We start from the raw sequence: 26,447 nt of genomic DNA on the forward strand, positions 1-26,447 counted from the left end.
TGTGAGGGAGTGTTTGTAATGTGCCATTCAACTTTCACACTAGCAACGTAATGTTGGGAAACGTTTAACCAACGATTTTAATAGCTAAACCAAGATAAACCACAGTCTGTCGTTATCAACGAGAACAAATGAGTCATAGTTGGCAGAACAAGCGAGATAGTAAAATCCTATTGGCCTGTTCTAGCATCATCTGCATATTCCGTTAGGGAACGCCTATTCTGAAGTGAGCGTGTGCAATAACTAAATTAGCCTTTGCACTCCTAACGCGATTTTTTACAACTTTAGCAAAGGGTGAAGTCAACGAAACTTTGTCCACTCTGTTCATAATAGATCTCTAGTTTTGGCAACAAAACTATTGAGATCAAATGTTTCATCGATGAGAAAATGTCGGCTGAAATCCATCTCCTTTTTACAAATAACTGGTATTGTTTCCCACTGGCATTTTCCAAGTTCTGTTGTCGATTTTGTTTTATTTTTAACGTTATATAGTGCATTTCTATTCTCTAGTATAGAAAAACAAACTGAATGTTTGAATAAATATCAGAAAAAGGGTTGTGAGGGAATGTCTGTAATGTGCCATTCAACTTTTACACAAGACACGTGACGTTGGGAAACGTTTAACCAAAGATTTGAATAGCTAAACCAAGATAGACACAGTCTGTCGTTTCCAATGGGAACAAATGAGTCATAGCGAGCAGAACAAGCAAGGAGGCAGGCAGAGCCAAGCACGAGCTACCAAGATCCTATTGGCCCGTTCTAGCATCATCTGCATATTCCGTTAGGGAACGCCTATTCTGAAGTGCGCGTGTGCAATAACTCAATTCGCCTTAGTACTCCTAAACAACGCGATTTTTTATAACTTTGGCAAATGGTAAAGTCTACAATCCTTAGTTCACTCTGTTCATAACACACTTCTAGTTTTGTGAACAGAAAACTGTATTGAGAGCAAATGTTTCATCGATGAGAAAATGTGCAGAATGTCGYCCGAAATCCATCACCTCCCACTGCTGGGCACATGGTTTGTGGAAACGCCAAGCGGATGCTTTAAATTTATACATCCCGAAATATCTGTCTCATTGTCTGCATTCCAAACACTTAAAAGACCCCAGCCCTCAAATGAAGTGGACACTTCTGATGACTTATGACGTCTGACGAGTTGACACTTGCAGGGCGAGGGAAGAGTTAATTCATTTTAAATGGACCGCTCTTGCCCGGAAATTTGTCAGTCGTTCATCGCACGGTTGTGTTTTCAGTCATTATGAAACAGTTGTGTGCGCTACAGTCAATTGTGATTGCATTTCATATCTTGGCTAGAAAACAACGCATCCGCAGACATCGAATGTTTTCCATTCTACTATATCAGGTAAATTGAAAATGACAACGTATAAGTGTGATGTCAGGGAAAGTTATATGCGCAAGTTAACGTTTCCAAAAAAGAATCAAACAAAAACATAATTACTTTTATGATATGTGTTTGAGCCGTCATGTGCATTAGTAACAGACTTTCTAAATTATTTACATTCGTTTTAATTCCATTTGTATGTTGACTTCTCCATATTAATGTTGGTTTTAAGTTATGGCGGACTTTTCTTAGCGGATGTACAATCATCGCGAATTGAATTATGGGGCGTTTCAGGCCCGGGCTGCGTTTCAAACTCATAAAAGACACCTTTATTTATTTTTTGTTAAAAAAATCTAAATATAGTTTATATTTATTTTTATTTTTTATTAACAACAAATCAATACAGGAAGTACATGTGGGAACACAAGTATATATAAATAATATACAAAGGACAATTGGGGTTGGGGGTACAATATCACATTACACAAGGACCTTAAGGGACATGCATACACTTATAATTCTAACAGCTTTTTTGTTAGAGTATTTAATTGTCTTAAAATATAGTTCAATTTCTTTTTGTAAGGTAAGAAAATGTGGTGTTTTGTTTGTAAATGTACATTTGTGAATATGAAATTTGTCCAAAAGAATAATGAAATTAATTACATAAAATTGTTTCAGCTTATTTCTATCGTAGGTAAAGAATCCAAGCAGTACATCTCTCCACAATAGTGTAAAATCTTCAGAAATGTGTTCAATTATAAATCTACTGATGTCTTGCCACAGTTTTCTTACATGAATACAATGCCAAAAAAAGATGCAACACTATTTCTGGGTGATCATTACAAAAGGTACAATTTGAGTTTATGTTTTCCTTAAACTTCTTCATATAGTGGTTGGCAGGATAATATTTGAACAATTTTAAAGGAAACTTCCTTAATTTTGTTAACAAGTAGGTATGTTTGTGGCAACATTAAAACTTTTTCCCAACAGATATTATCAATAAATCCGTTCCAATAATGCATGACATAAGGTATAGATACGAACCTTGTTTCAACAGGATGTTGTATCGCTCTGTTGTTAAATGGACCAAAAGAGAAACAAATCTTTCCTACTGATGAGTCATCAGGGTTAATGGAAGGTAGGTTCTGAGGGTCAGGTCTTGACATGTTCCTGAATAATAAAGCAACACCTGAGGGAATGGCATCTAAAAGAATTGCAAAATCTTTAGGTGTTACAGGGACCTTGTAAAGTGATAAGAATTCCTTATAACTAAGTAAAAAACCTCTGCATTTACAAGTTGGCTCACCAATAGGATATTATTTCGGAACCAATATTCTAAAAATAAAGAACTATTTTTATACAATATACCTTGATTATTCCATCTATAATATCTGTGTGGAGAAACATTATGCTTATAAATTAAGGACCATGACAAGAAAACCTGCTGATGAAAAGCAGAAAGTTTCACTGGAACTTTGTCAATATTATAATTGCAAACCAACATGAAGTTAATGCCACTAAAAGTAGAAAAGACATGATGAGGAATAAAATTCCACATAGAAGTGGGTCTTTTTTATTTATTTATATATATATATTTTTAAATAATCAACTTTATTTAACCAGGTAGGCCAGTTGAGAACAAGTTCTCATTTACAACTGCGACCTGGCCAAGATAAAACAAAACAGTGCGACAAAAAACAACACAGTTACACATGGAATAAACAAAAGTACAGTCAATACCACAATAGAAAAATCTATATACAGTGTGTGCAAATGGTGTAAGGAGGTAAGGCAATAAATAGGCTAATAGTAGCGAAGAAATTACAATTTAGCAAATGAACACTGGAGTGYKAGATGTGCAGATGATGATGTGCAAGTAGAAATTCTGGTGTGGAAAAGAGCAAAAAAAGTAAATAAAAACTATGGGGATGAGGTAGGTAGTTGGATGGGCTATTTACAGATGGGCTGTGTACAGCTGCAGCAATCGGTAAGCTGCTCAGATAGCTGATGCTTAAAGTTAGTGAGGGAGATATAAGTCTCCAACTTCAACGATTTTTGCAATTTGTTCCAGTCATTGGCAGCAGAGAACTGGAAGGAAAGGCGGCCAAAGCAGGTGTTGGCTTTGGGGATGACCAGTGAGATAGACCTGCTGGAGCGTGTGCTACGTGTGGGTGTTGCTGTGGTGACCAGTGAGCTGAGATAAGGCAGAGCTTTACCTAGCAAAGACTTATAGATGACCTGGAGCCAGTAGGTTTGGCAACGAATATGTAGCGAGGGCCAGCCAACGAGAGCATACAGGTCGCAGTGGTGGGTAGTATATGGGGCTTTGGTGACAAAACGGATGGCACTGTGATAAACTGCTTCCAGTTTGCTGAGTAGAGTGTTGGAGGCAATTTTGTAAATGACATCGCCGAAGTCGAGGATAGGTAGGATAGTCAGTTTTACGAGGGTATGTTTAGCAGCGTGAGTGAAGGAGGCTTTGTTGCGAAATAGGAAGCCGATTCTAGATTTCATTTTGGATTGGAGATGCTTAATATGAGTCTGGAAGGAGAGTTTACATTCTAGCCAGACACCTAGAATATGTGGACAACTACAAATACCTAAGTCAGAACCGTCCAGAGTAGTGATGTTAGTCGGGCGGGTGGGTACGGGCAGCTATCGGTTGAAGAGCATGCATTTAGTTTTACTAGCGTTTAAGAGCAATTGGAGGCCATGGAAGGAGTGTTGTATGGCATTGAAGCTCGTTTGGAGGTTTGTTAACACAGTGTCCAAAGAAGGGCCAGATGTATACAGAATGGTGTCGGCTGCGTAGAGGTGGATCAAGGAATCACCCGCAGCAAGAGTGACATCATTGATATATACAGAGAAAAGAGTCGGCCCGAGAATTGAACCCTGTGGTACCCCCATAGAGACTGCCAGAGGTCCAGACAACAGGCCCTCCGACTTGTCACACTGAACTCTATCTGAGAATTAGTTGGTGAACCAGGCGAGGCAGTCATTTGAGAAACCAAGGCTGTTGAGTCTGCTGATAAGAATACGGTGATTGACAGAGACGAAAGCCTTGGCCAGGTCGATGAAGACGGCTGCACAGTACTGTCTTTTATTGATGGCGGTTATGATATCGTTTAGTACCTTGAGCGTGTCTGAGGTTCACCTGTGACCAGCTCGGAAACCGGATTGCACAGKGGAGAAGGTACGGTGGGATTCGAAATGGTCAGTGATCTGTTTGTTAACTTGGTTTTCGAAGACTTTAGAAAGGCAGGGCAGGATAGATATAGGTCTGTAACAGTTTGGGTCTAGAGTGTCACATCCTTTGAAGAGAGGGAAAACCGCGGCAGCTTTCCAGTCTTTAGGAATCTTGGACGATACGAAAGAGAGATTGAACTGACTAGTAATAGGGGTTGCAACAATGGCGGCGATAATTTTTAGAAAGAGAGGGTCCAGATTGTCTAGCCCAGCTGATTTGTACAGGTCCAGGTTTTGCAGCTCTTTCAGAACATCTGCTATCTGGATTTGGGTGAAGGAGAAGCTGGGGAGGCTTGGGCAAGTAGCTGCGGGGGGTGCGGAGCTGTTGGCCGGGGTTGGGGTAACCAGGTGGAAAACTGGCCAGCCGTAGAGAAATGCTTATTGAAATTTTCGATTATCGTGGATTTATCGGTGGTGACAGTGTTTCCTAGCCTCAGTGCAGTGGACAGCTGGGAGGAGGTGCTCTTATTCTCTATGGACTTTACAGTGTCCCAGAACTTTTTGGAGTTTGTGCTACAGGATGCAAATTTTTTGAAAAAGCTAGTCTTTGCTTTCCTAACTGACTGTGTGTATTGATTCCTGACTTGCCTGAAAAGTTMCATATCGCGGGGACTATTCGATGATAATGCAGTACGCCACAGGATGTTTTTGTGCTGGTCGAGGGCAGTCAGGTCTGGAGTGAACCAAGGGCTATATCTGTTTTTAGTTCTACATTTTTTGAAAGGGGCATGCTTATTTAAGATGGTGAGGAAATTACTTTTAAAGAACAACCAGGCATCCTCTACTGATGGGATGAGGTCAATATCCTTCCAGGATATCCAGGCCAGGTTGATTAGAAAGGCTTGCTCGCAGAAGTGTTTTAGGGAGCGTTTGACAGTGATGAGGGGTCGTCGTTTCACCGCGGACCCATAACGGATGCAGGCAATGAGGCAATGATTGCTGAGATCCTGATTTGAGAACAGCAGAGGTGTATTTGGAGGGCAAGTTGGTCAGGATAATATCTATGAGGGTGCCCATGTTTACTGATTTAGGGTTGTACCTGGTGGGTTCCTTGATAATTTGTGTGAGATTGAGGGCATCTAGTGTAGATTGTAGGACGGCTGGGGTGTTAAGCATATCCCAGTTTAGGTCACCTAACAGAACGAACTCTGTAGATCAATCAATTCACATATAGTGTCCAAGGCACAGCTGGGAGCTGAGGGGGGTCTATAACAGCTGGCAACAGTGAGAGGAGTGATTAAAAAAAATAATTAGAAGCTCGAACTGTTTGGGCATAGACCTGGAACGTATGACAGAACTTTGCAGGCAATCTATTTAAGGTAGTAAAGTCCAGAAAATTCAGCCCACCATACTCATAAGTGTTCYTTACAACAGTTCTTCTAATGTAATGGGTACGGTTTCTCCACAGAAAGTTGAAAAGCATCTGGTCTATCTCCTTGCTTATTTTACCGTCAAGATATAAAGATAGAGCGCCAAATGTTAACCAAGGCTGAAGGTATCTCTAGGCTATTAGGACTCTTCCTTTTAAAGATAAGTCTCTCTGTAGCCATTGATTTAGCTTCATCTGGGTTTTTTTAATAAGAGGGTTAAAATTTAGTAAGCCTCTAGACTTATGATCCTTAGTAATGGTTATGCCTAAATATGTAAGTTCTTCTTTCACTGGAATACCATAATATGAAGGTGTCACACAATCTTTGACAGCCATGAGTTCACATTTATTAATGTTAAGATATAGACCAGACGCTTTGGAAAATGATTATATCACATTGATCGATATGGGAATTTGGTTAGCGTCTTTCAGAGAAAGTGTAGTATCGTCAGCCAGCTGGCTTATAATAATTTCTTTACCAGCTATGGAAATACCTTGTACCGGACTATTATTTAAATAATTTTTAAGAAGTTGGGTGTTTTAATAAAAACAGATACGGAGAGATAGGACAACCTTGCCTATTTCCTCTCTTTACCTCAACTCTAGGGGAGGTGCCATATTTCAATTTGATAGAGCTGTTACCATTTGTATAGAGAGTCTTAAACGGCTAGGGGGCAGTATTTTTGTTTTTGGCTAAAAAACGTACCCATTTGAAACTGCCTATTTCTCAGCCCCCGAAACTAGAATATGCATATAATAGTCAGATTAGGATAGAAAACACTCTGAAGTTTCCAAAACTGTAAAATTTTGTCTGTGAGTTAAACAGAACTGATATTGCAGGCTAAAACCTGTTCTTATGCATCCCTATTGCCCATTTAAAGGGATATCAACCAGACTCCTTTTTCTATGGCTTCCCTAAGGTGTCAACAGCCTTTAGACATAGTTTCAGGCTTTTATTTTGAAGAATGAGCGTGAATGACCACATTGCGAAAGTGGATAGGTGGGGTCTCTCAGAGTGAGTTGTGCACAAAAGAGAAAGGCGGCCATTGTTACTCCCGGTCCTAGTGAAAAGCCAACTGTCCCGGTTGATATATTATCGAATAGATATTTGAAAAACACCCTGAGGATGGATTATAAAAAACATTTGACATGTTTCTGTGGACATTATGGATATAATTTGGAATTTTTGTCTGTGTTGTCATGACCGCTCTTTCCGGTGGATTCCTGGGCATAACGCACCAAACTAACGGAGGTATTTGGATATAAAAAATATCTTTATGGAACAAAAGGAACATTTGTTGTCTAACTGGGATTCTCGTGAGTGAAAACATCCGAAGATCATCAAAGGTAAACGATTAATTTGATTGCTTTTCTGATTTTCGTGACCAAGTTACCTGATGCTAAGTGTACTTATTGTTTTGTCGAGCGATCGATAAACTTACACAAACGCTTGTATTGCTTTCGCTGTAAAGCATAATTTCAAAATCTGAGCCGACAGGTGGATTAACAAAAGGCTAAGCTGTGTTTTGCAATATTGCACTTGTGATTTCATGAATATGAATATTTTCTAGTAATATTATTTACCTGTGGCGCTATGCTACGCTATTCAGCGTTGCTGATGACAATTCTCCCGGATCCGGGATGGGTGGTTCAGAAAGGTTAATAGCCTTAAATAACAAATCCCCAAAGCCAAATTTCTCAAGGGAGTGGAAGAGGAATTGATGCTCTACTGTGTCAAATGCTTTATAAAAATAATATGAAGCTATCCTCTGTTATTAGATCTGAGTAGTCAAGTATGTCTAATACTAGTCTGATATTGTTAGAAATATGTCTGTTCCTCATAAAGCCAGACTGTGTTTCATCAAAGATTGCATCCAGGACTTCTTTCATTCTTTTTGAAAGTAGTAAGGCTAATATCTTATAGTCATTATTAAGAAGACAAATTGGACGCCAGTTATCGATGAGCAGCACTTATTTTTTAGGCTTAGGTATCAGTGTTATTAACCCCTGACCCATTGTAGGAGGGAGAACATTGTTTTTAATACTTTCTAAAAAAGACTTCAAATAGGAAGGGAGCTACTTGTTCAGAAAATAATTTGTAAAATTCTGAAGTAATTTCATCACCTGGTGATTTAATGTTCTTTAGATGTTTGATAGACTCTATAATCGCTTCAAAATTGATGGGTTCATCACACTGTTTAGATTCTATATCACTGATAGAGTGAACATTATTCAGTGAGTAAAAAAACATATCTGTGGATTCCTGACAGTACGTAGAGCTATACGATTTCCTGTAAAAATGTCTACAGTATTTAGCGATTTTAATTTTTGGTCATCTGTAATAACACCATCAATGTTTAATTTATGGATAGTGTTATTTGTAGATTGAAATTTCTCAAGTCTAAAGAAATAGGATGAATTCTGTTCTCCCTTATCAATCCATTTTTTCCTGATCTAATAAAGGCTCCTTCTGCTTTTAATCTCTCTATATTATCCAGTTTATTTAACCTATATATATCATCCAGTTTATTTAATCTATATATATCATCCAGTCTTATTAATCTCCTCTAAGATCCAGTTATCTGAACCCTACATATATCATCCAGTTTATTTAATCTCTCTATATTATCCAGTTTATTTAACCTATATATATCATCCAGTTTATTTAATCTATATATATCATCCAGTTTATTTAGTAACTCAATCAGTTCCATCTTCTCCTCCCCCGAGAGGCCGGCAGGGGACCTCTGAGAAAGGGAAGTTATCTTAATGATCACCTTTTCCTCCTCAGCTTTTCTGGTTTTAGCAAGATTCAGCTTTTCTGGTTTTAGCAAGATTACTACCATATTTTCTGAGGTATTTGAACACCTCAAATTTAAAGAGCTCCCAGTTCTTGCAATAAGATGTGTGAGAGCAGATCTTTAACCTCAAACTTAACTATATCATTATTTAATAACGAGCTATTTAGCTTCCAGTAGGATGCTCTACCAACGTTAGTATCAGGGGTAAATATTTTGATATCAATGTAAATGGCACTATGATCTGTGAGGGGACTAGTACAAATATACATTTGGATATAAGCCAAAAATCTATTCTGGACTTTCTGGAACCTGTTTTGTTACTCAAAGTGAACGATCTGTGTCCATGTATCAGTAAGATCAACATTTTTCATAAAATGTATTAAACCCAAATTCTGACTGGTTGAAGAAAAAAAAAGACACACCCTCGCCCACTTACCCTCGCCTTATATCCTTGGGGAATCCTCGTCACAATCTTGGACGTCGGTCCAAACGATTAGCCAAACAAGGGAAATTCGCAACGTAAGCCCTTCTTTTTGATCGAGTTTGCGAGTGTACAATTATTTTCACTTCAGGGCTGAAACGCCCCACAATTAAATTCGCGATGATTGTACATCCGCTAAGAAAAGTCAGCCGAAACTTAAGACCTCAACGTCAATATGGATAAGTAAACATACAAGTAAACTAATGTAAAAAGGTTAGAAATTGTGCTACTAATGGACATGACGGCACAAACACATCTCATAAAAGTAGTAATATTTTTGTTTGGTTTGCTTTTGGATTTTTTATTTATTAAACATTTTCATTCTTCAGAAGTTCCAGCTAGGCAGCCTAACGTTATTTAGCTAATTAATTTGCTAGCTATCATACAGTAGGCATATATTAATAATTATATAGTTAATATAGACATGCAGTCATAATTGACTGTAGCGCACATAAAGCCCCCACAAGCTACCCGTGGCTGAAAACACAATCATCGCGGGATGAACAGTGACGAATTTCCTGGCAAGGGCGATCCATTTAAAAATCATTCCTTCCGCCCTTGCCCTGCAAGTGTATACTCGTCAGACGTCATGAAACGTCATCAGAAGTGTCCACTTAATTTGAGGGCTGAGGGGATAGGGTGTCTTTTAAGTGTTTGGAATGCTGCCCTTGAGTCATCGTGGAAAATGTTACATTTGTCAGTAATATACACAATGCATGCATTTCATTACTGCATGTTGTTTCATCAGACACTGGGCTGAGGACGTGTGGGAGGACTGCATCACAAATACATGGGTTAGATTAATCTTAATCTTTGACTGCATTCATCCTGAAGGCGGAGGGCGCCTCTCAGTACAGAGACCGAGGTGGAAAGAATGGGATTCGGATACGTACCGACCTTCCTACAACAAGAGTCCACAGTCCTTGAGCCCAGCCTTGTCCCAAAGACATTTTGATAAGGTAAGCAAAGTATAGGTGTTCAACTGATCCTGGCTAGGGGGCTGGATGTTTCTGTGGGGGGGGCTTCATTTGCACCCTGCCTGGAGAGAGATTTGTGTATTAACCAGACGGTCTGCATCCACCCCTTTTCCCTCAGAATGCCCCAGTGGATGAGTGTGTGCTGGCAGCAATGACCCAAGCAAGATGCAGTACAGCACCAACAACTGTCGCAGCGGGAGCCTGCTAGAGAAGTCCTAAAAGGTGCAGAGTGAGTTGGATTCATCTTCACATGAAATACACATAACTCATCAACTGGGACAGCATGCATCCTCAAACTTGGTTCCCCGTGTATTAGTGAATGTTTGTGTACCATTTCATTCAGGATCCGCTGCTGAAAGGACAGCACTGTTTCATCTTGGCTGACGGCTTTTATGAATGGAGGAGGCAGGAGAAAGATAAGCAGCCCTTCATCTATTTCCCCCAGACTCAAGGACCCGCTCACGTGAAAACAGAGGACCAGGATGAGGGGACACCCTATAAGGAGGATACAGACATGCATGTCTGAAGAAGGCTCTGTAGACCTGGAAGAGGTGAGCCTACCCACACATGCACCTTTCATCACTAAGAAAACGTAACATTCAGAATAAGATGATTGAGTCTGATTACACTGATGAGATCTCCCATCTTCCCTTTTCTTCTCAAAAATACTTTACCACTCTCCCACTGACTCCATCCTGACCCATTTTGTGATCCTTCTGTTTGTCTGCAGTAATGAAATAATGTAAACTTTGCCTTTTGATGTATTTCTTTCTTATGTAGGAGGACAAAGGAGTCTGTGAGTGGAGAGGATGGCTGGCTGTTGCTGACCATTGCAGGACTGTTTGACTGATGGACTCCCCATAGTGGAGATCCCCTCTAGACCTACACTGTGATCACTCTGGGTACATCCCCCATCTTCAAGGCATCGATGACCAGTATGGGTCTGTTTAAAACATTACTCTCTTCTTGAGTAAAGTATGTTCTTTATATATGAAAGTTTGTGTACGAGGTAGAATCACCAATTATTTTGCTTGTGTTGCAGGATGCCAGTGATTCTCGACAGAGGTCAGAAGATGGCTGAATTTTGGTCAGGTGAGGTCATTAGATGCCCTAAAACTGCTTCAGTCCAAAAACAAACTGACCTTTCACCCTGTCTCTTCACTGGTCAACAACTCTCAAAACAATTCCCGAGTGCCTGCTGCCAGTGGATCCTCAGGCTAAGAAAGTACAACTGCATGACTTCACTGAGCTACATACCCATATTTGAGATGTCTGATGTGTTCCATTCATTGAATAGCTCCTGATCATTGGTCTGGGACAACCTTTCTAAAAACATCTAGATTTAAAACCTTGAAGAGTAAACATACATAATGGGCTCCATACCATACTACACTTTCCTCCCTGCCTCCCCTCGTCATATACACTTCTTTCCCCAGGAGCCCAAGCCCTCAGCTGGCAGTAAGATGATGATTGGCTGGCTCAAGAGCAGCACACCCTCCAAGAGGAAAGAGCCAGATACTGGGAAAGTCAAACAGGAGGGCCACACAGGAAAGACCAGGCCTGAGAAGCAGCCGAAGACTGCAGGACCTCTCCAACAGTGGCTGTAGGTAACCAGTAAGAAACCCAGGACCAACTGAGTGGTTGGGACAAACATTGACTGACTTTGAAAAGAGATGGGAACAGACTGAAGAATGTATGTCTTATTGTCTTGAGGTGGAAGAGCACAAATGGTTTGATTATTTTTATGTCTGGTGTTGGTTGAAGATAATGTAATTAAACGTTTGACAGATTTCGATGGTCCCGTGTTCTGTCAACTTTCACAAGTGACCAATTTTTATATTTCGGTACAAGTAGTGGACTGAATACAAATACCAAGTCAGTGCCCCCATGCAAAATGACACATTTCAATGTATACTATAGATTTTAGTGAACTCTTTCTTTCAACAGCTGTGTGTATGAGAGCCATGATAGTAACCTACTGTGCTTTAACTACCTGTTCTACTTGCACTAACACACACAGATTCTTTATTCAATAACCATTATTATTACCTGAAACCCAAAGACATTTTTAAACAATGTAGATTAAGTGCATTTATCATTTCATTAACTTGATTAATGCTAACACATTTCCCCCATATGTCCTCTGATGCAATTCAAATTCTAAACATAATATGCGAACAGACAAAAGATCTGATCGGTAAAAAAAAAATCAAGCACTTAAATAATTTGCCAACCTGAGCTATAGGCAGAGCGAGTAACTGACAAGACATGTTTTTTTTCCTTAAACGATTGACAAAGGTTTGTAATAGTTGACAGTGTAAAAAGAAGACGGGTACTAGCTAATAATAGTAAAGAGATATTTCTACTCTGAAAATATATCTCCCTTGGTTTGATTCTCTACCCCGTGTCAGGTCTCAATGTTGACAAAATAATTTGCCGCTTGACTTTTCCCCCATTGAGAAACAATGTGTAGGGCAGTTGAGGACATCATGGAAGTTGGGGAGCAGAGTTAAAATCCATATTGCCTCTTCTGCCTTGAGCTAAAAATAAATAAAAAATAAAATAAAGTGTTTATTGTGGCTCCAAAATAAGGTGTCAAATATGGTTTGAATAAGCCTACATGACAACAAAGTGCAAAAAATGCCTTCAACACACTTGTATGTTGGATTTGCTAGTTCACATCCAATCCAATTAACACATGTATCTTCAGGCAGTACATTGGTATAACCCCCACACACCATTGATATAAATTACTCAATCTGATCCTTCACCACTGGAACTTTGGGAGTGAACTATATCTAACTCCCCTTATAAAATGTTATGAGGCTGGTGCCATGGAAACAATGGCATCTAAAAAGGTTAAGGGGAAATAATAAGCAGATATGCTGTTAAATGCTCTAATATCCATCTGGGTGTTCTTTGGGCTTGGAGACTCATCTTGAGAATAAATGTGTGATGTGTACACAGGGATGAGTACAGTGTGTGTGTGTGTAAAGTATACTTTACGAGCGGAACTCTGCTTGCATCTACGAAGGCCAGTGATGATATTGGGCAGAGGAGAGCACACAGGGGCATGGGGGATAAAGGGTAGACAAGGCAAGACAGAGTAGCACGGCCAACAGTTGTCCCCTGTAGGTCTCTTAGGTCCTCAGCAGCTGCAGGCCTCCGCTGATGGCTTGGCCCGTTCGTTCCTGTCCAGCTTTATTGGTTCAGGAAACTCATTGTACAACTCCACCTCTGTCTCCTAAAAGACGAGATGGTGTTAAGTACTTTAAAGTATTTTTACTGAAGTAGTTTTGTGGGGTATCTATACATAACTATTTATATTTTACAAGTTTTACTTTACTACATTCTTAAAGACAATAATGTACTTTTTACTCCATACATTTTCCCTGACACCCAAAAGTTCGTTACATTTTGATAGGAAACTGGTCCAAATTCATGCACTTATCAAGAGAACATCCCTGGTCATCCCTATTGCCTCTGATCTGGCGGACTCACTAAACACAAATGCTTTCTTTGTCAATTATGTCAGTGTTGGAGTGTGCCCATGGGTATCTGTAAATTTTAAAAAAACAGACAATTTTGCCATCTGGTTTGCTTAATATAAGCAATTTGAAATTATTTATACTTTTTCTTTTGATACTTAAGTATTTTTTTCCAATTACATTTACTTTTGTATATTTAAAACCAAATACTTTTAGACTGACTCAAGTAGTATTTTACTGGGTGACTACTTTTACTTGAGTCATTTTCTATTGAGATATCTTTACTTTTACTCAAGTATGACAATTGGGTACTTTTTCCACCACCACTGAGCTTTTTTGTGTGACTTCAACATACAGTGCCTTCGAAGTATTCTAACCCCTTGACTTTCACATTTTGATGTGTTACAAATTGGGATTAAAATTGAGTTCTTTTTTTTCTTCAACGATCAACACAAAATACTCTAATGTCAAAGTGGAATATATACAGTACCAGTCAAAAGTTTGGACACCTACTCATTAAAGGGTTTTTCTTTATTTTTTATTATTTTCTACATTGTAGAATAATAGTGAAGACAAACTATGTAGTAACCAAAAGTGTTAAACAAATCAATCTATTTTAGATTCTTCAAAGTTGCCACCCTTTGCCTGGATGACAGCTTTGCACACTCTTGGCAATAATAAAAAATAAATCAATAATATATCTTCATTAGATAAGTATTCAACCCCTTAGTCAATACATGTTAGAATCACCTTTGGCAGTGATTACAGCATAAGTATCTTAATAAGAGCTTTATACACCTGGATATTTGCCCATTATTCTTTTTTTTTTAACTCTTAAAGCTCTGTCAAGTTGGTTGTGATCATTGCTAGACAGACATTTAAGTCTTGCCATAGATTTAAGCCAAAACTGTAACTAGGCCACTCTGGAACATTCAATGTCATCTTGGTAAGCAACTTGTGTAAATTTGGCCTAGAGTTTTAGGTTATTGTCCTGCTGAAAGGTGAATGTCTCCCAGTGTCTGTTAGAAACCAGGTTTTCCTCTAGGATTTTGCCTGTGCTTAGCTCTAAAAACTCACTAGACCTTGCCGATGACTACCTGATCCATAACATGACGCAGCCACCACCATGCTTGAAAATATGAAGAGTAGTACAGTACTTACTCAGCGATGTGTTGTGTTTGATTTGCCCCAAACACAATGCATGTTCTGGAATATTTTTATTCTGTACAGACTTCCTTTTCACTCTGTCATTTAGGTCAGTATTGTGGAGTAACTACAATGTCGTTGATCCATTCTCAGTTTTCTCCCATCACAGCTATTAAACTATGTAACTGTTTTAAGGCACCATTGGCCTCATGGTGAAATCCCTGAGCGGTTTCCTTCCTCTCCGCCAATTGAGTTAGGAAGGACGCCTGTATCTTTGTAATGACTGGGTGTATTGATACACCATCCAAAGCATTATTAATAACTTCACTATGCTCAAAGGAATATTCAGTGTCTGCTTTTTTGTTTTTGTTTTTACCCATCTACCAATAGGTGCCCTTTGTGAGGCTTTGGAAAACCTCCCTGGTCTTTGTGGTTGAATCTGCACTTGAAAAATCACTACTCGACTGGGGGACCTTACAGATAATTGTATGTGTGGGGTATAGAGATGGGGTAATCATTCAAAAATCATGTTAACCACTATTATTGCACACAGAGTGAGTCCATGCAACTTATGACTTCCTTCTGAAAGTATTTAGGCGTGCCATAACAAAGGGGCTGAATACTTACTGATTCAAGATATTTCAGCTTTAACATTTCTGCAAACAAAATTTCACTTTGACATTGATGGGTATTGTGTCTAGATCAGTGGCACAATCTCAAATTAATCCATTTTAAATTCTGGCTGTAACAACAAAACGTGGAAAAAGTCAAGGGGTGTGAAAGGCACTGTACAATGAAATCAAGACAGCACTACTGTAAATACACAAAACACACATGGCATTCAGCAAAGCGCTCATAAGCTCCCCTCTGACCCCTACCTGTTTAAGAGCATTGCGTGCGATAGTCTGGAAAGCCTGTTCAACGTTGATGGCCTCCTTAGCGCTGGTCTCGAAGTAGGGGATGTTGTTCTTGCTCTGACACCACGCCTGTGCTCGTTTGGTCGTCACCTGACAGATGCAAAGGGCAGCTGTCATTCTCTGAAGTGAACACAAGCTACTACCTGAGATGCTCTGGTCTCAAATGCTACATCTGGACCCACCTGTCTGTTCTCCAAGTCAATCTTGTTGCCTAGCACCACAAAGGGGAAGTTCTCGGGATCTCGGGGGCTGGCCTGTATAAGGAACTCGTCCCTCCAGCTGTCTAGCGTCTTAAAGGTGTTGGGGGCGGTCACGTCAAACACCAGCACACAGCAGTCTGCCCCGCGGTAGAACGCTACACCCAGAGACTGGAACCTCTCCTGCCCTGCAGTGTCCCAGATCTGTGACAGAGCACAGGGAGGCGATACATGTTCATGAACAACAATAGATTATAGGCCTACCCACTGGCCTCTACTTCAGCACTTGTGAAGTGATGAGTAAATTGATAGTATCCCTTCCCCAGTACCTGCATGGTGACAAGTCTGTCATCCACCATCACTTCTTTCGTTAGGAAATCAGCTCCTATTGTGGCTTTGTACTGGTTACTGAACTTCTTATTCACATACTGGTTCATCAGCGACGTCTTCCCAACTCTGACAAGAGAGATTCAGCAACAGTTATGACAGAGTGATTGGTAAACAAACATATTTTGGTAAACTTTTAAGTTGAGAAGTGAAATTAGCCTAGCTGTGCAAGGTAGACAGGACACTCACCCAGAGTCTCCCAGGATGATGACTTTGAGTAGTACTTTCTTCCTAGACGTCATTGTGCCACAGCTGAGGAAAGAGAAGGGGCACTAAATTAGAATGGTGGACTAACCATGTACATTGTTATTATGGTAAACAGCAACCTATAACACAGGCACATAGTCTATAAGCATGCTGCCTGTGTGTCTGCTGTGAAACACCCCCCCCCCCCCGGGTTAAAAAGCGATGCAGTTTATGACAGCATGGCTCAGGCAATATTATCACAGGCTACTACTTACAACCACTACTACTGCAGTGTAAATATTATAACACTTCTTTTGTGCAATTGACTATATTGACCAGCTGCTAGCTCAACCTCACTCTAGACATTTGGTCCACAGCTAGTGGTCCAGTCATTGGGATTACAGACAATGAAATGCTCGGAGCAGGAATAGTTCTGGGAATGTAACCAAGTACAGTGTGCCTCACTGGACACTGTTTAACTACATAAACAACAAGACTAGTTGTTTTTGTTTTTTTAACTCTGCCTGCCCCTCCAACAACATGTTCCTCTAATTTCACAAGATACAGGTTTTGGAGAGGAATGTACTTAATGTAACCCAGAAACGTTTCAACATGTGAAGGAAGCTATGAGACTTGATCCACAGACAGAGAGAGTGGAATACAATATTCCTGTTGTGCAGGCCATCTTTGTGCAGAGTCCTRCCATAAATACACATTGAATAAAGACCCACTGCTCTCACTGACCTACATTTTCTTAACAAAACAGCATAACCATATCTCCCCCAAATAAAACCTGACCATAATTATATCCTCCTGATTCCTGCTTACAAGCAACAATTAAAGCAGGAAGTACCATTGACTCGCTCAATACGGAAGTGGTCAGATGACGCGGATGCTACGCTACAGGACTGTTTTGCTAGCACAGTCTGGAATATGTTTCGGGATTCATCCAATGGCATTGAGGAGTATACCACCTCATTCACCGGCTGCCTAGTGGTTAGAGCGTTGGGCCAGTAACCGGAAGGTTGCTGGATTGAATCCCCGAACTGTAAAGGTAAAAATCTGTCGTTCTGCCCCTGAGCAAGGCAGTTGGACCCACTGTTCCCAGGGCGCCGTGGATGTCAATTAAGGCAGCCCCCTGCACCTCTCTGATTCAGAGGGGTTGGGTTAAATGCAGTAGACACATTTCAGTTGAATACATTCAGATGGACAACTGACTAGGTATCCCCCTTTCACTTTCATCAATAAGTGCATCAACAATGTCGTTCCCGCATGTACATTTGCCAACCAGATGCCATGGATTAGAGGCAACATCCGCACCGAGCTAAAGGCTAGAGCTGCCGCTTTCAAGGAGAGGGACACTAATCCAGACGCTTATAAGAAATCCCCCTATGCCCTCAGACAAACAATCAAACAGGCAAAACGTCAATATTGGACCATGATTGACCTTCCGGACAGACCACCCCCAGGTGGTAAGGGTAGGCAACAACACATCTGCCATGCTGATCCTCAACACTGGGGCCCCTGAGGGATGCGTGCTTAGTCCCCTCCTGTACTTCCCGTTCACCCACGACTGCGTGGCCAAGCACGACTCCAACACCATCATTAAGTTTGCTGACGACACAGCAGTGGTTGGCCAGATCACCGACAATGATGAGACAGCCTATAGGGAGGAGGTCAGAGTCCTGGCAGTGTGGTGCCAGGACAACAACCTCTCCCTCAATGTCAGCAAGACAAAGAGCTGATCGTGGACTATAGGAAAAGGAGGACCGAACAGGCCCCCATTAACATTGACGGGGCTGAAGTGGAGCAAGTGAACGTGCTGTGTGGAAGGAAATTTGCAACACAAACAAACATGGAGGAGAGTGAACATGACACAGAGCACGGAGACACAGAGCTTGTACCTAAAAGAGGGGCCACGTCGGTCGCATGGATGTGCTTTGGGTATGAAAAGTCTGTCACGACAAAAAAAAACGTCCTCTGCAAATATGCCGCAGGGCAGTCCTGACAACAGGCTCAAACACCACTAACCTCTTTTACCACCTATGCAAGAATCATGTGAAACAGTACGGAGAGAGTCTACGGATGAGACCCAAAAAGTACAGTCGAGTGCTCAAAACAAACCCCCAACTCAGACATTGCAAGAGGCTTTTGCCCACAGCACACCATATGGCAAAGTATCACGAAGAGGGAAGATAACAACTGCCGTTACGACTTACATTTGCAAAGACATGGCCCAAATGTACATGGTCGAGAAACGTGAGTTGTATATTTGTTGAGTATAATTCAAAATGTAATAAGAAATAGGCCTTTACATGTGGTAATTTTATAGAAACTATTTATTCATTGAATTTACAGAAAATTTGCTATATTGTGATATATGAAATGACCTATATCAGGATATGAGATTTTGGCCATATCACCCAGCCCTAGTCCAAACACTCCAAGACAGTTGTAAAGAGGGTACAACAACACCTTTTCCCCCTCAGGACACTGAAAAGATGTGGCATTGGTCCCCAGATCCTCAAAAAGTTCTACAGCTGCACCATTGAGTGCATCCTGACCGGTTACATCACCACCTGGTATGGCAACTGCTCGGCATCTGACCATAAGGCGCTACAGAGGGTAGTGCGTATGGCCCAGTACATCACTGGGGCCAAGCTTCCTGACATCCAGGACCTATATAATAGGCAGTGTCAGAGAAAAGGCCCAAAAAATTGTCAAAGACTCCAGTCACCCAAGTCATAGACTGTTCTCTCTGCTACCACACGGCAAGCGGTACTGGAGCACCAAGTCTAGGACCAAAAGGCTCCTTAACAGCTTCTACCCCCAAGACATAAGACTACTGAACGATTAATCAAATGGCCACCCTATTAACATTGACCCCCCCCCCCTTTGTTTTTACACTGCTGCTACTCTGTGTTTATTACCTATGCATAGTCACTTTACAAGTTACCTCAACTATCCTGTACCCCAGCACATTGACTCGGTACCGGTACCCCCTGTATATAGCCTTGTTATTGTTATATAATTTTAGGATTTATTTTCTTTTTTTCCCACTTTAGTTTATTTAGTAAATATTTTCTTAACTATATTTCTTGAACTGCACTGTTGGATAAGGGCTTGTAGGTAAGCATTTCACAGTAAGGTCTACACCTGTTGTTTTTGGCGAATGTGACAAATTAAATTTGATCACAGGACCGTGCATTCAGGAACCCTGACCTGGGATGTAGACCAACATAAGTGATCAATTGGACCACTCTAGAGGGTGGAAGATACATGCATGGTGCCAAAATAGGCCTAACCTCAGTCTGAACAATTAAATGAAGCACTATATACTTTTTAAATTTCTAACAATATGGCAATTCTGACTGTGGCCTTGCTGACTCCATATTTAATCTCTAACCCATGACATTCATGAGAGTCGGGTGGGTCACATGGGTTTCGCATGTAGAAAGCAACACCACAGATTATCCATTATATTGACCAGCTACACTATTGGCCAGTAACAACGAAGATAATTGTCTTTAAAAATGGAAGACAGTCGGGAGGAGGCCAGATCAGGTGAGACCATTCCAGCAAATGAGAGGGCAGACACGCGTGTGAACAACATGCATAACGGTTTCCACTAATTACCAAAGTCAAAATGATCTATCATAAAAACTTGTGAAAATGTATAACCAAAAAGCACATTTTTAGTTAAGGTAAGGGTTAGGCATATAGTTAGCAGTGTGGTTAGGTGGAAAATCACATTTTAAGAAGATAAATTGTAGAAATAGGCGGGGTTTATGACTTTGTGGTAACTATTGACGACCAGGCACAACTCCGCTATAACTTTTTTTCTCTCAAAATTGCCGGGATGTCACGTGTCCTTCCTATATCAGTACACTTGTAACAAAACATTTTGCAACGGAAATCGTTTACCCCAAACGGATGGATTTTGCAATGAAAACAATAGTTTCTATTGGACAAATTCAGGAATGTACTCATTACCTCGATTCTGAAGCAAACGAAAAAGGGGGGACCTATTTGAATTTGTCAAATAGACACACTCACATACAATCATCATAGACTCTGCTGCTACAATGTTCATCATATATCCTGATGCCTACCTTACCCCTAAACATACCTAACTCTACTACTCCAGTATCCCTGCACATTGTAAATATGATATTGGAACCGACCCTGACTGATACTGAACAAAAATATAAACACAACATGTAAAGTGTTGGTCCCATGTTTCATAAGCTGAAATAAAAGATCCCAGAAATTGTCAATTTCTCTCCAATTTTGTGCACACATCTGTTTACATCCCTGTTAGTGAGCATTTCTCATTTGCCAATATAATCCATCCACCTGACAGGTGTGGCATATCAAGAAGCTGATTAAACAGCATGGTCATTCCACAGGTGCACCTTGTGCTGTGGACAAAAGGCCCCTCTAAAATGTGCCATTTTGTCACAACACAGTGCCACAGATGTCTCAAGTTTTGAGGGAGTGTGCAATTGGCATGCCACCAGAGCTGTTATCAGCTAATTTAATGTTAATTTCTCTACCATAAGCCACCTCCAACGTTGTTTTAGAGAATTTGGCAGTACGTCCAACCGGTCTCAAACTCAGTCCACGTGTAACCACGCCAGCCCAGGGCCTCCACATCTGGCTTCTTCACCTGCAATATCTGAGACCAGCCACCAGGACAGCTGATGAAATCGAGGAGTATTTCTGTCTGTAATTAGGGCCATTTTGTGGGGAAAAACTCATTCTGATTGGCTGGGCCTGGCTCCCAAGTGGTTGGGCCTATGCCCTCCCAGGCCCACCCACAACTGCGCCCCTGCCCAGTCATGTGAAATCCATAGATAAGGGCCTAATGAATTTATTTCCATTGACTGATTTCCTTCTATGAACTTAAACTCAGTAAAATCGTTGAAATTGTTGCATTTATATGTTTGTTCAGTATACTTTCTTGTGTTCTCATCTCTATTTCTCATGTGTTTTTGTTCTACTTTACTTTTTTTGTAGTACTACTGATATTGATTACTGCATGGTTGGGAAAAAGCAAGCAAGAATGGCGTTTCCCTGTACTTGTGCACGTGACAATAAAAACTTGAAACTTTAGAAACTAGTTTTACTCTGTTTGGTTCTTAAACGGCTAAAAGTTTCCGTAATGAATACACCCCAGGTAGGTCCCTCCTCGTTTGTTTCCATCCATTTGCTTCCTAGAGTTTTGAAACAGACGAAACATTTTTGCAACTGATTCCGATTAATGAATACACCCCTTGCTGGCTAGTAAGGTTAGCTCGTAAACAAATGTTTACCAGTTGCTAACATACTAGCTAGTTAGTTAATGATTACAGATGAGCACGTCATTCAACACTAACGTTAGTTATTTTATCAACAAGGTTAGCTAAATTGAGTAACGTTAGCTAACATGACAGTTGGCTAAACTCTAGCTAAACGGTCTGTTTGTTTTCTAACAACGTTACTTTAGCTAACTAGTACCTGGCGTTACCCCTGATGGGCCTAGTAGGTTAGCTAGCCCGTTAACGTGACGTTAGTTGGTGCATTACTAACTAGCACCTAGCTAATTAGATACTACAGAGCCATACATTTAGAAAAATAGCTAAGTACATGGTTTTGGATAGTTAGCTAATGTCAGTAGACACATTTTTGATTCTTTGTCTACTGACACTAAGTACATGATTTTGGATGTTTACTGGCTGTTTAGACAACTAACTGTAATTGGACAGGACTGATTTTGACAAAGATGTTCTCGTATGACTGATGAGTGACACTCATATTATAGTCAAGAAACTAGGTATCTGACTTCAGTGTCTAGTGCTCAACGCCCACTGCGGGGACAAACGACCCGTTAACTAGGTATCTGACTTCAGTGTCTAGCGCTCAACGTCCACTGCGGGGACAAAACGACCCGTTAGCTAGGTAAGTAAATTGGTAAACATAAAATAACCATTTATCAAAATTTGTGCAGAAAAAGAATACCAGATACAAATCTTACCTTGATCAACCCAAACACAGGGAAGGAATATTAAAGAATGTTCAAATGGGCCTTTCGTTTTAGTAGATGAAAAACAGACAACTTCAAACCCCCCCCCCCTCCACCCACCCAACAAACAACCTAACGTTCGTTAGCTAGCTAGTGGTGTGGTAACGTTGCTGTCAGAACGCACGTCTGTTTAATTATATGCAATATATACTTTCAATACTAGTAGGTAAGCCACCTGTGTTTCCAAAGTAAGATAAATTATTAAGCAAGAGGAATCCCTGTAGGTTTACTTGAAGAGGGCCTATTTCTTTTTCTTTTCAGTCTCTTGTCACTTCCTCCAAAACAACCTCTGAGTCAGCAATCTTTGACGTCATCACATATGTTGACTAAGACACGCCCTAAACCCTGCCCTCTTTTCACTGTATATGGCAGGGTTTCCCAAATTAGGGGTCACCTCATTTGAAAATGTGATAGCTAGAGAAAACAGGGTAGCTAGACCAAAGTCGCGCTTGGTCAGCCTGGTCTCATACACTCGACCTAACATAGTAAACGTAAATCCGGGAAACTCAAATGAGTATAATATGTTAGGTATTTTTATTTTACCTTTATTTAACTAGGCAAGTCAGTTAAGAACAAATTCTTATTTTCAATGATGGCCTAGGAAAAGTGGGTAACTGCCTTGTTCAGGGGCAGAATGACCCATTTTTACCTCAGGGATTTGATCTTGCAACCTTCCATTTACTAGTCCAACGCTGTAACCACTAGCCTACCTGCCACCCTTATGTATGGTTACATAAGAAAAAGGTTACTTATTAACAGAACAATGAAAGGAGGGTGGTTGGTAGTGGTGGATGTGTGGGCGTATAACACCTATGTCTAGAAACCCAAAGGGTACATGTTTGAATCTCATCACAGAAAACATTTAAAAAACATGGATATCAGTCAATGAAGACCTGATGAGAAGTTTGATGATATGTGCCCTAGCCTACCACGCAAAGGCACTATGGATTTATTTTTCCCTGGTTGACACAGACATGCTTAGGAAAGTGATATCATAATTTAAGCCTTCTACCTGCCTTCACAATCCTATCCCCACCATCTTCTTCAAAATTGTCTTTATTTGCATATCTCAAGAAGTGCAAGCTATTGTTAATCACTCCCTGTTCACAGGCACTTTACGCAGATGACACCATTCTGTATACCTCTGGCCCTTCTTTGGACACTGTGTTAACTAACCTCCAGACGAGCTTCAATGCCATACAACTCTCCTTCCGTGGCCTCCAACTGCTCTTCAATACAAGTAAAACTAAATGCATGCTCTTCAACCGATCGCTGCCCGCACCTGCCCGCCCGCCCAGCATCACTACTCTGGACGGTTCTGACTTAGAATATGTGGACATCTACAAATACCTAGGCGTCTGGTTAGACTGTAAACTCTCCTTCCAGACTCAAATTAAGCATCTCCAATCCAAAATTAAATCTAGAATCGGCTTCCTATTTCTCAACAAAGCATCCTTCACTCATGCTGCCAAACATACCCTCGTAAAACTGACCATCCTACCGATCCTCAACTTCGGCGACGTCATTTACAAAATTGCCTCCAACACTCTACTCAACAAATTGAATGCAGTCTTTCACAGTGCCATCCGTTTTGTCACCAAAGCCCCATATACTACCCACCACTGCAACCTGTATGCTCTCATTGGCTGGCCCTCACTTCATACTCATCGCCAAACCCACTGGCTCCAGGTCATCTACAAGTCTCTGCTAGGTAAAGCCCCGTCTTATCTCAGCTCACTGGTCACCATAGCAGCACCCACCCGTAGCACACGCTCCAGCAGGTATATCTCACTGGTCACCCCCAAAGCCGATTCTTCCTTTGGCCGCCTTTCCTTCCAGTTCTCTGCTGCCAATGACTGGAACGAACTGCAACAATCACTAAAGCTGGAGACTCATATCTCCCTCACTAGCTTTAAGCACCAGCTGTCAGAGCAGCTCACAGATCACTGCACCTGTACATAGCCCATCTGTAAATAGCCCATCCAACTACCTAATCCCTATACTGTATTTATTTATTTATCTTGCTCCTTTGCACCCCAGTATTTCTACTTGCACATTCATCTTCTGCACATCTACCATTCCAGTGTTTAATTGCTATATTGTAATTACTTTGCGCCACCATGGCCTATTTATTGCCTTTCCTCCCTTATCCTTCCTCATTTGCACATACAGTATATAGACTTTTTCTACTGTATTATTGACTGTATGTTTGTTTATTCCATGTGTAACTCTGTGTTGTTGTATGTGTCGAACTGCTTTGCTTTATCTTGGCCAGGTCGCAGTTGCAAATGAGAACTTGTTCTCAACTAGCCTACCTGGTTAAATAAAGGTGAAATATTATTATTTATTTTTTTTAACTTTCCCCACTGCACTAAAAATTGCTATGCTGAAACCCCTTCTGAAGAAAAGTAATCTAGATTGTTGAGCTTTTAGCAATTTTCGGCCAATCTCCAGCCTTCCATTCTTAAGCAAAATTCTGGAGAATATGGTTTTCAAAAATAAAAAAATTCAATGCCAACTGTATTTTTGAAAAATTCCAATCTGTTTTTTGTGCCCACCACAGTGCAGAGACAGCCTTAGTTAAAGTGGTAAATGATCTTAGAGCCAACACAGATGCCAAACATCTCTCTGTTCTCTTGGATTTAAGTCCTGCATTCGACACTGTTGACCATGATGTCCTTCTGGACAGACTGTAGAGGTGGGTTGGCCTCTCCGGCTCAATTCTAAATTGGTTTAGGACCTCATTAACCGGTCAAGAGTTTTTTTTTGTCACCCTTGGTCAACATAACTTAGAGAAAATGCATATCACATGTGGCATTCAATTTTGGGTCCGGTACTGTTCAGTTTCTATATGTTACCTCTTGGAAGCGTTATCGGAAATTGATTTTCACTGCTACGCTGATGATACACAACTGATGATACACAACAATTTCTGTGTCACCAGAGGATTTTTGCTCCACAGATAAATTATTAGACTGTATTAGTGGTTTAAATACTTGGATGGCTCACAACTTCCTCCAGCTAAATCAAGACAAGACCTAGGTACTTATTGTTGGAGCGAAATCACAGAAAGAGAATCTGGCCGCACATTTTAATACACAGGCAATAAAGATAAAACACCAGGTAAAAAACCTAAGTGTTATTTTAGATTCTGAACTCTATTTTGAATCACACATTAGGAATGTGACCAAAATAGCTTTTTACCACCTGAGGAACATTGCCAAGGTGCTGCCATTTCTCTCTCAGGCTGATACAAAGAGACTCATCCATGCTTTTATGACAAGCAGGCTTGACTACTGTAATGCTACCCTGTCTGGTCTACGCAAGAAAGCCATTGGTCAACTGTAAAACACACAGAATACAACAGCACGGGTACTGACCAAGACCAAACGGAGAGCACACATTACACCGGTTTTAAGAAATCTGCACTGGTGCCTGAAAGTTTTAGAATGAATTTTAAGGAAGCTAGTTACAGTGCTTCCTGACATGACTAACATCGGGGGAAAAGGTATGTAGAGACACATTGTACAATATGAGGACATTATAGTCCTAAAAAAGCTTTCCAGTTTCACTGACTCACCCAATGATGCGCAGCTCACTTGCTTGCTTTCCAACCTGTGTTTTCCTGCAATTGTATTTGAAATATTGCGAAATACCTGTTTTGTCTGCATGCTGTTCACTGACAGATTTGCCGCGCATAGCCGACTGTAGGCTACACATAATCTGCATTTTATTTCTGAACACAAATCACTAATTCTTTACCTTTGGCAAATGTATTTCAATTGATCAGGGGTAAAAGTTATTTAAATTTATCAGGGGTGCTGCAGCACCTCCAGCACCCTTTCT

The 26,447-nt window shown here is 40.7% G+C and overlaps 1 protein-coding gene and 1 pseudogene across 2 annotated transcripts; one reads left to right on the forward strand and one right to left on the reverse strand.

The window, feature by feature from the left end:
* The first annotated feature begins 8,661 nt into the window (after positions 1 to 8,661).
* On the forward strand, positions 8,662 to 11,968 carry LOC112071684 (abasic site processing protein HMCES-like; annotated as a pseudogene).
* A 46-nt stretch (positions 11,969 to 12,014) lies between these two features.
* On the reverse strand, positions 12,015 to 22,920 carry LOC112071683 (ras-related protein rab7). 2 transcript variants are annotated; one of them, XM_024139121.2, is made up of 6 exons: positions 22,832 to 22,920; positions 16,541 to 16,603; positions 16,294 to 16,420; positions 15,950 to 16,168; positions 15,729 to 15,857; positions 12,015 to 13,460 (listed from the first exon to the last, which is right to left on the reverse strand). In XM_024139121.2, exons 2-6 carry the CDS (start codon positions 16,591 to 16,593, stop codon positions 13,365 to 13,367), a joined length of 624 nt encoding a protein of 207 aa, XP_023994889.1. In that variant the 5' UTR covers positions 16,594 to 16,603; positions 22,832 to 22,920; the 3' UTR covers positions 12,015 to 13,364. The 2 variants fall into 2 exon arrangements, with proteins under 2 accessions (XP_023994889.1, XP_023994888.1); XM_024139120.2 differs by having other exon boundaries at positions 22,554 to 22,903.
* Positions 22,921 to 26,447: the final 3,527 nt, after the last annotated feature.

This window comes from Salvelinus sp. IW2-2015, unplaced genomic scaffold, assembly GCF_002910315.2.
Source record: "Salvelinus sp. IW2-2015 unplaced genomic scaffold, ASM291031v2 Un_scaffold1682, whole genome shotgun sequence".
NCBI lineage: Eukaryota > Metazoa > Chordata > Actinopteri > Salmoniformes > Salmonidae > Salvelinus > Salvelinus sp. IW2-2015.

Coding starts and splice junctions, on each gene's coding strand:
- LOC112071683 (XM_024139121.2), bottom strand. CDS start 16,593: ATGACGTCTAGGAAGAAAGTACTACTCAAAGTCATCATCCTGGGAGAC. Junction 16,169..16,293: donor ACAGACTTGTCACCATGCAG/GTACTGGGGAAG, acceptor GCTCTGTCACAG/ATCTGGGACACTGCAGGGCA. Junction 15,858..15,949: donor TTGACTTGGAGAACAGACAG/GTGGGTCCAGAT, acceptor TGCATCTGTCAG/GTGACGACCAAACGAGCACA.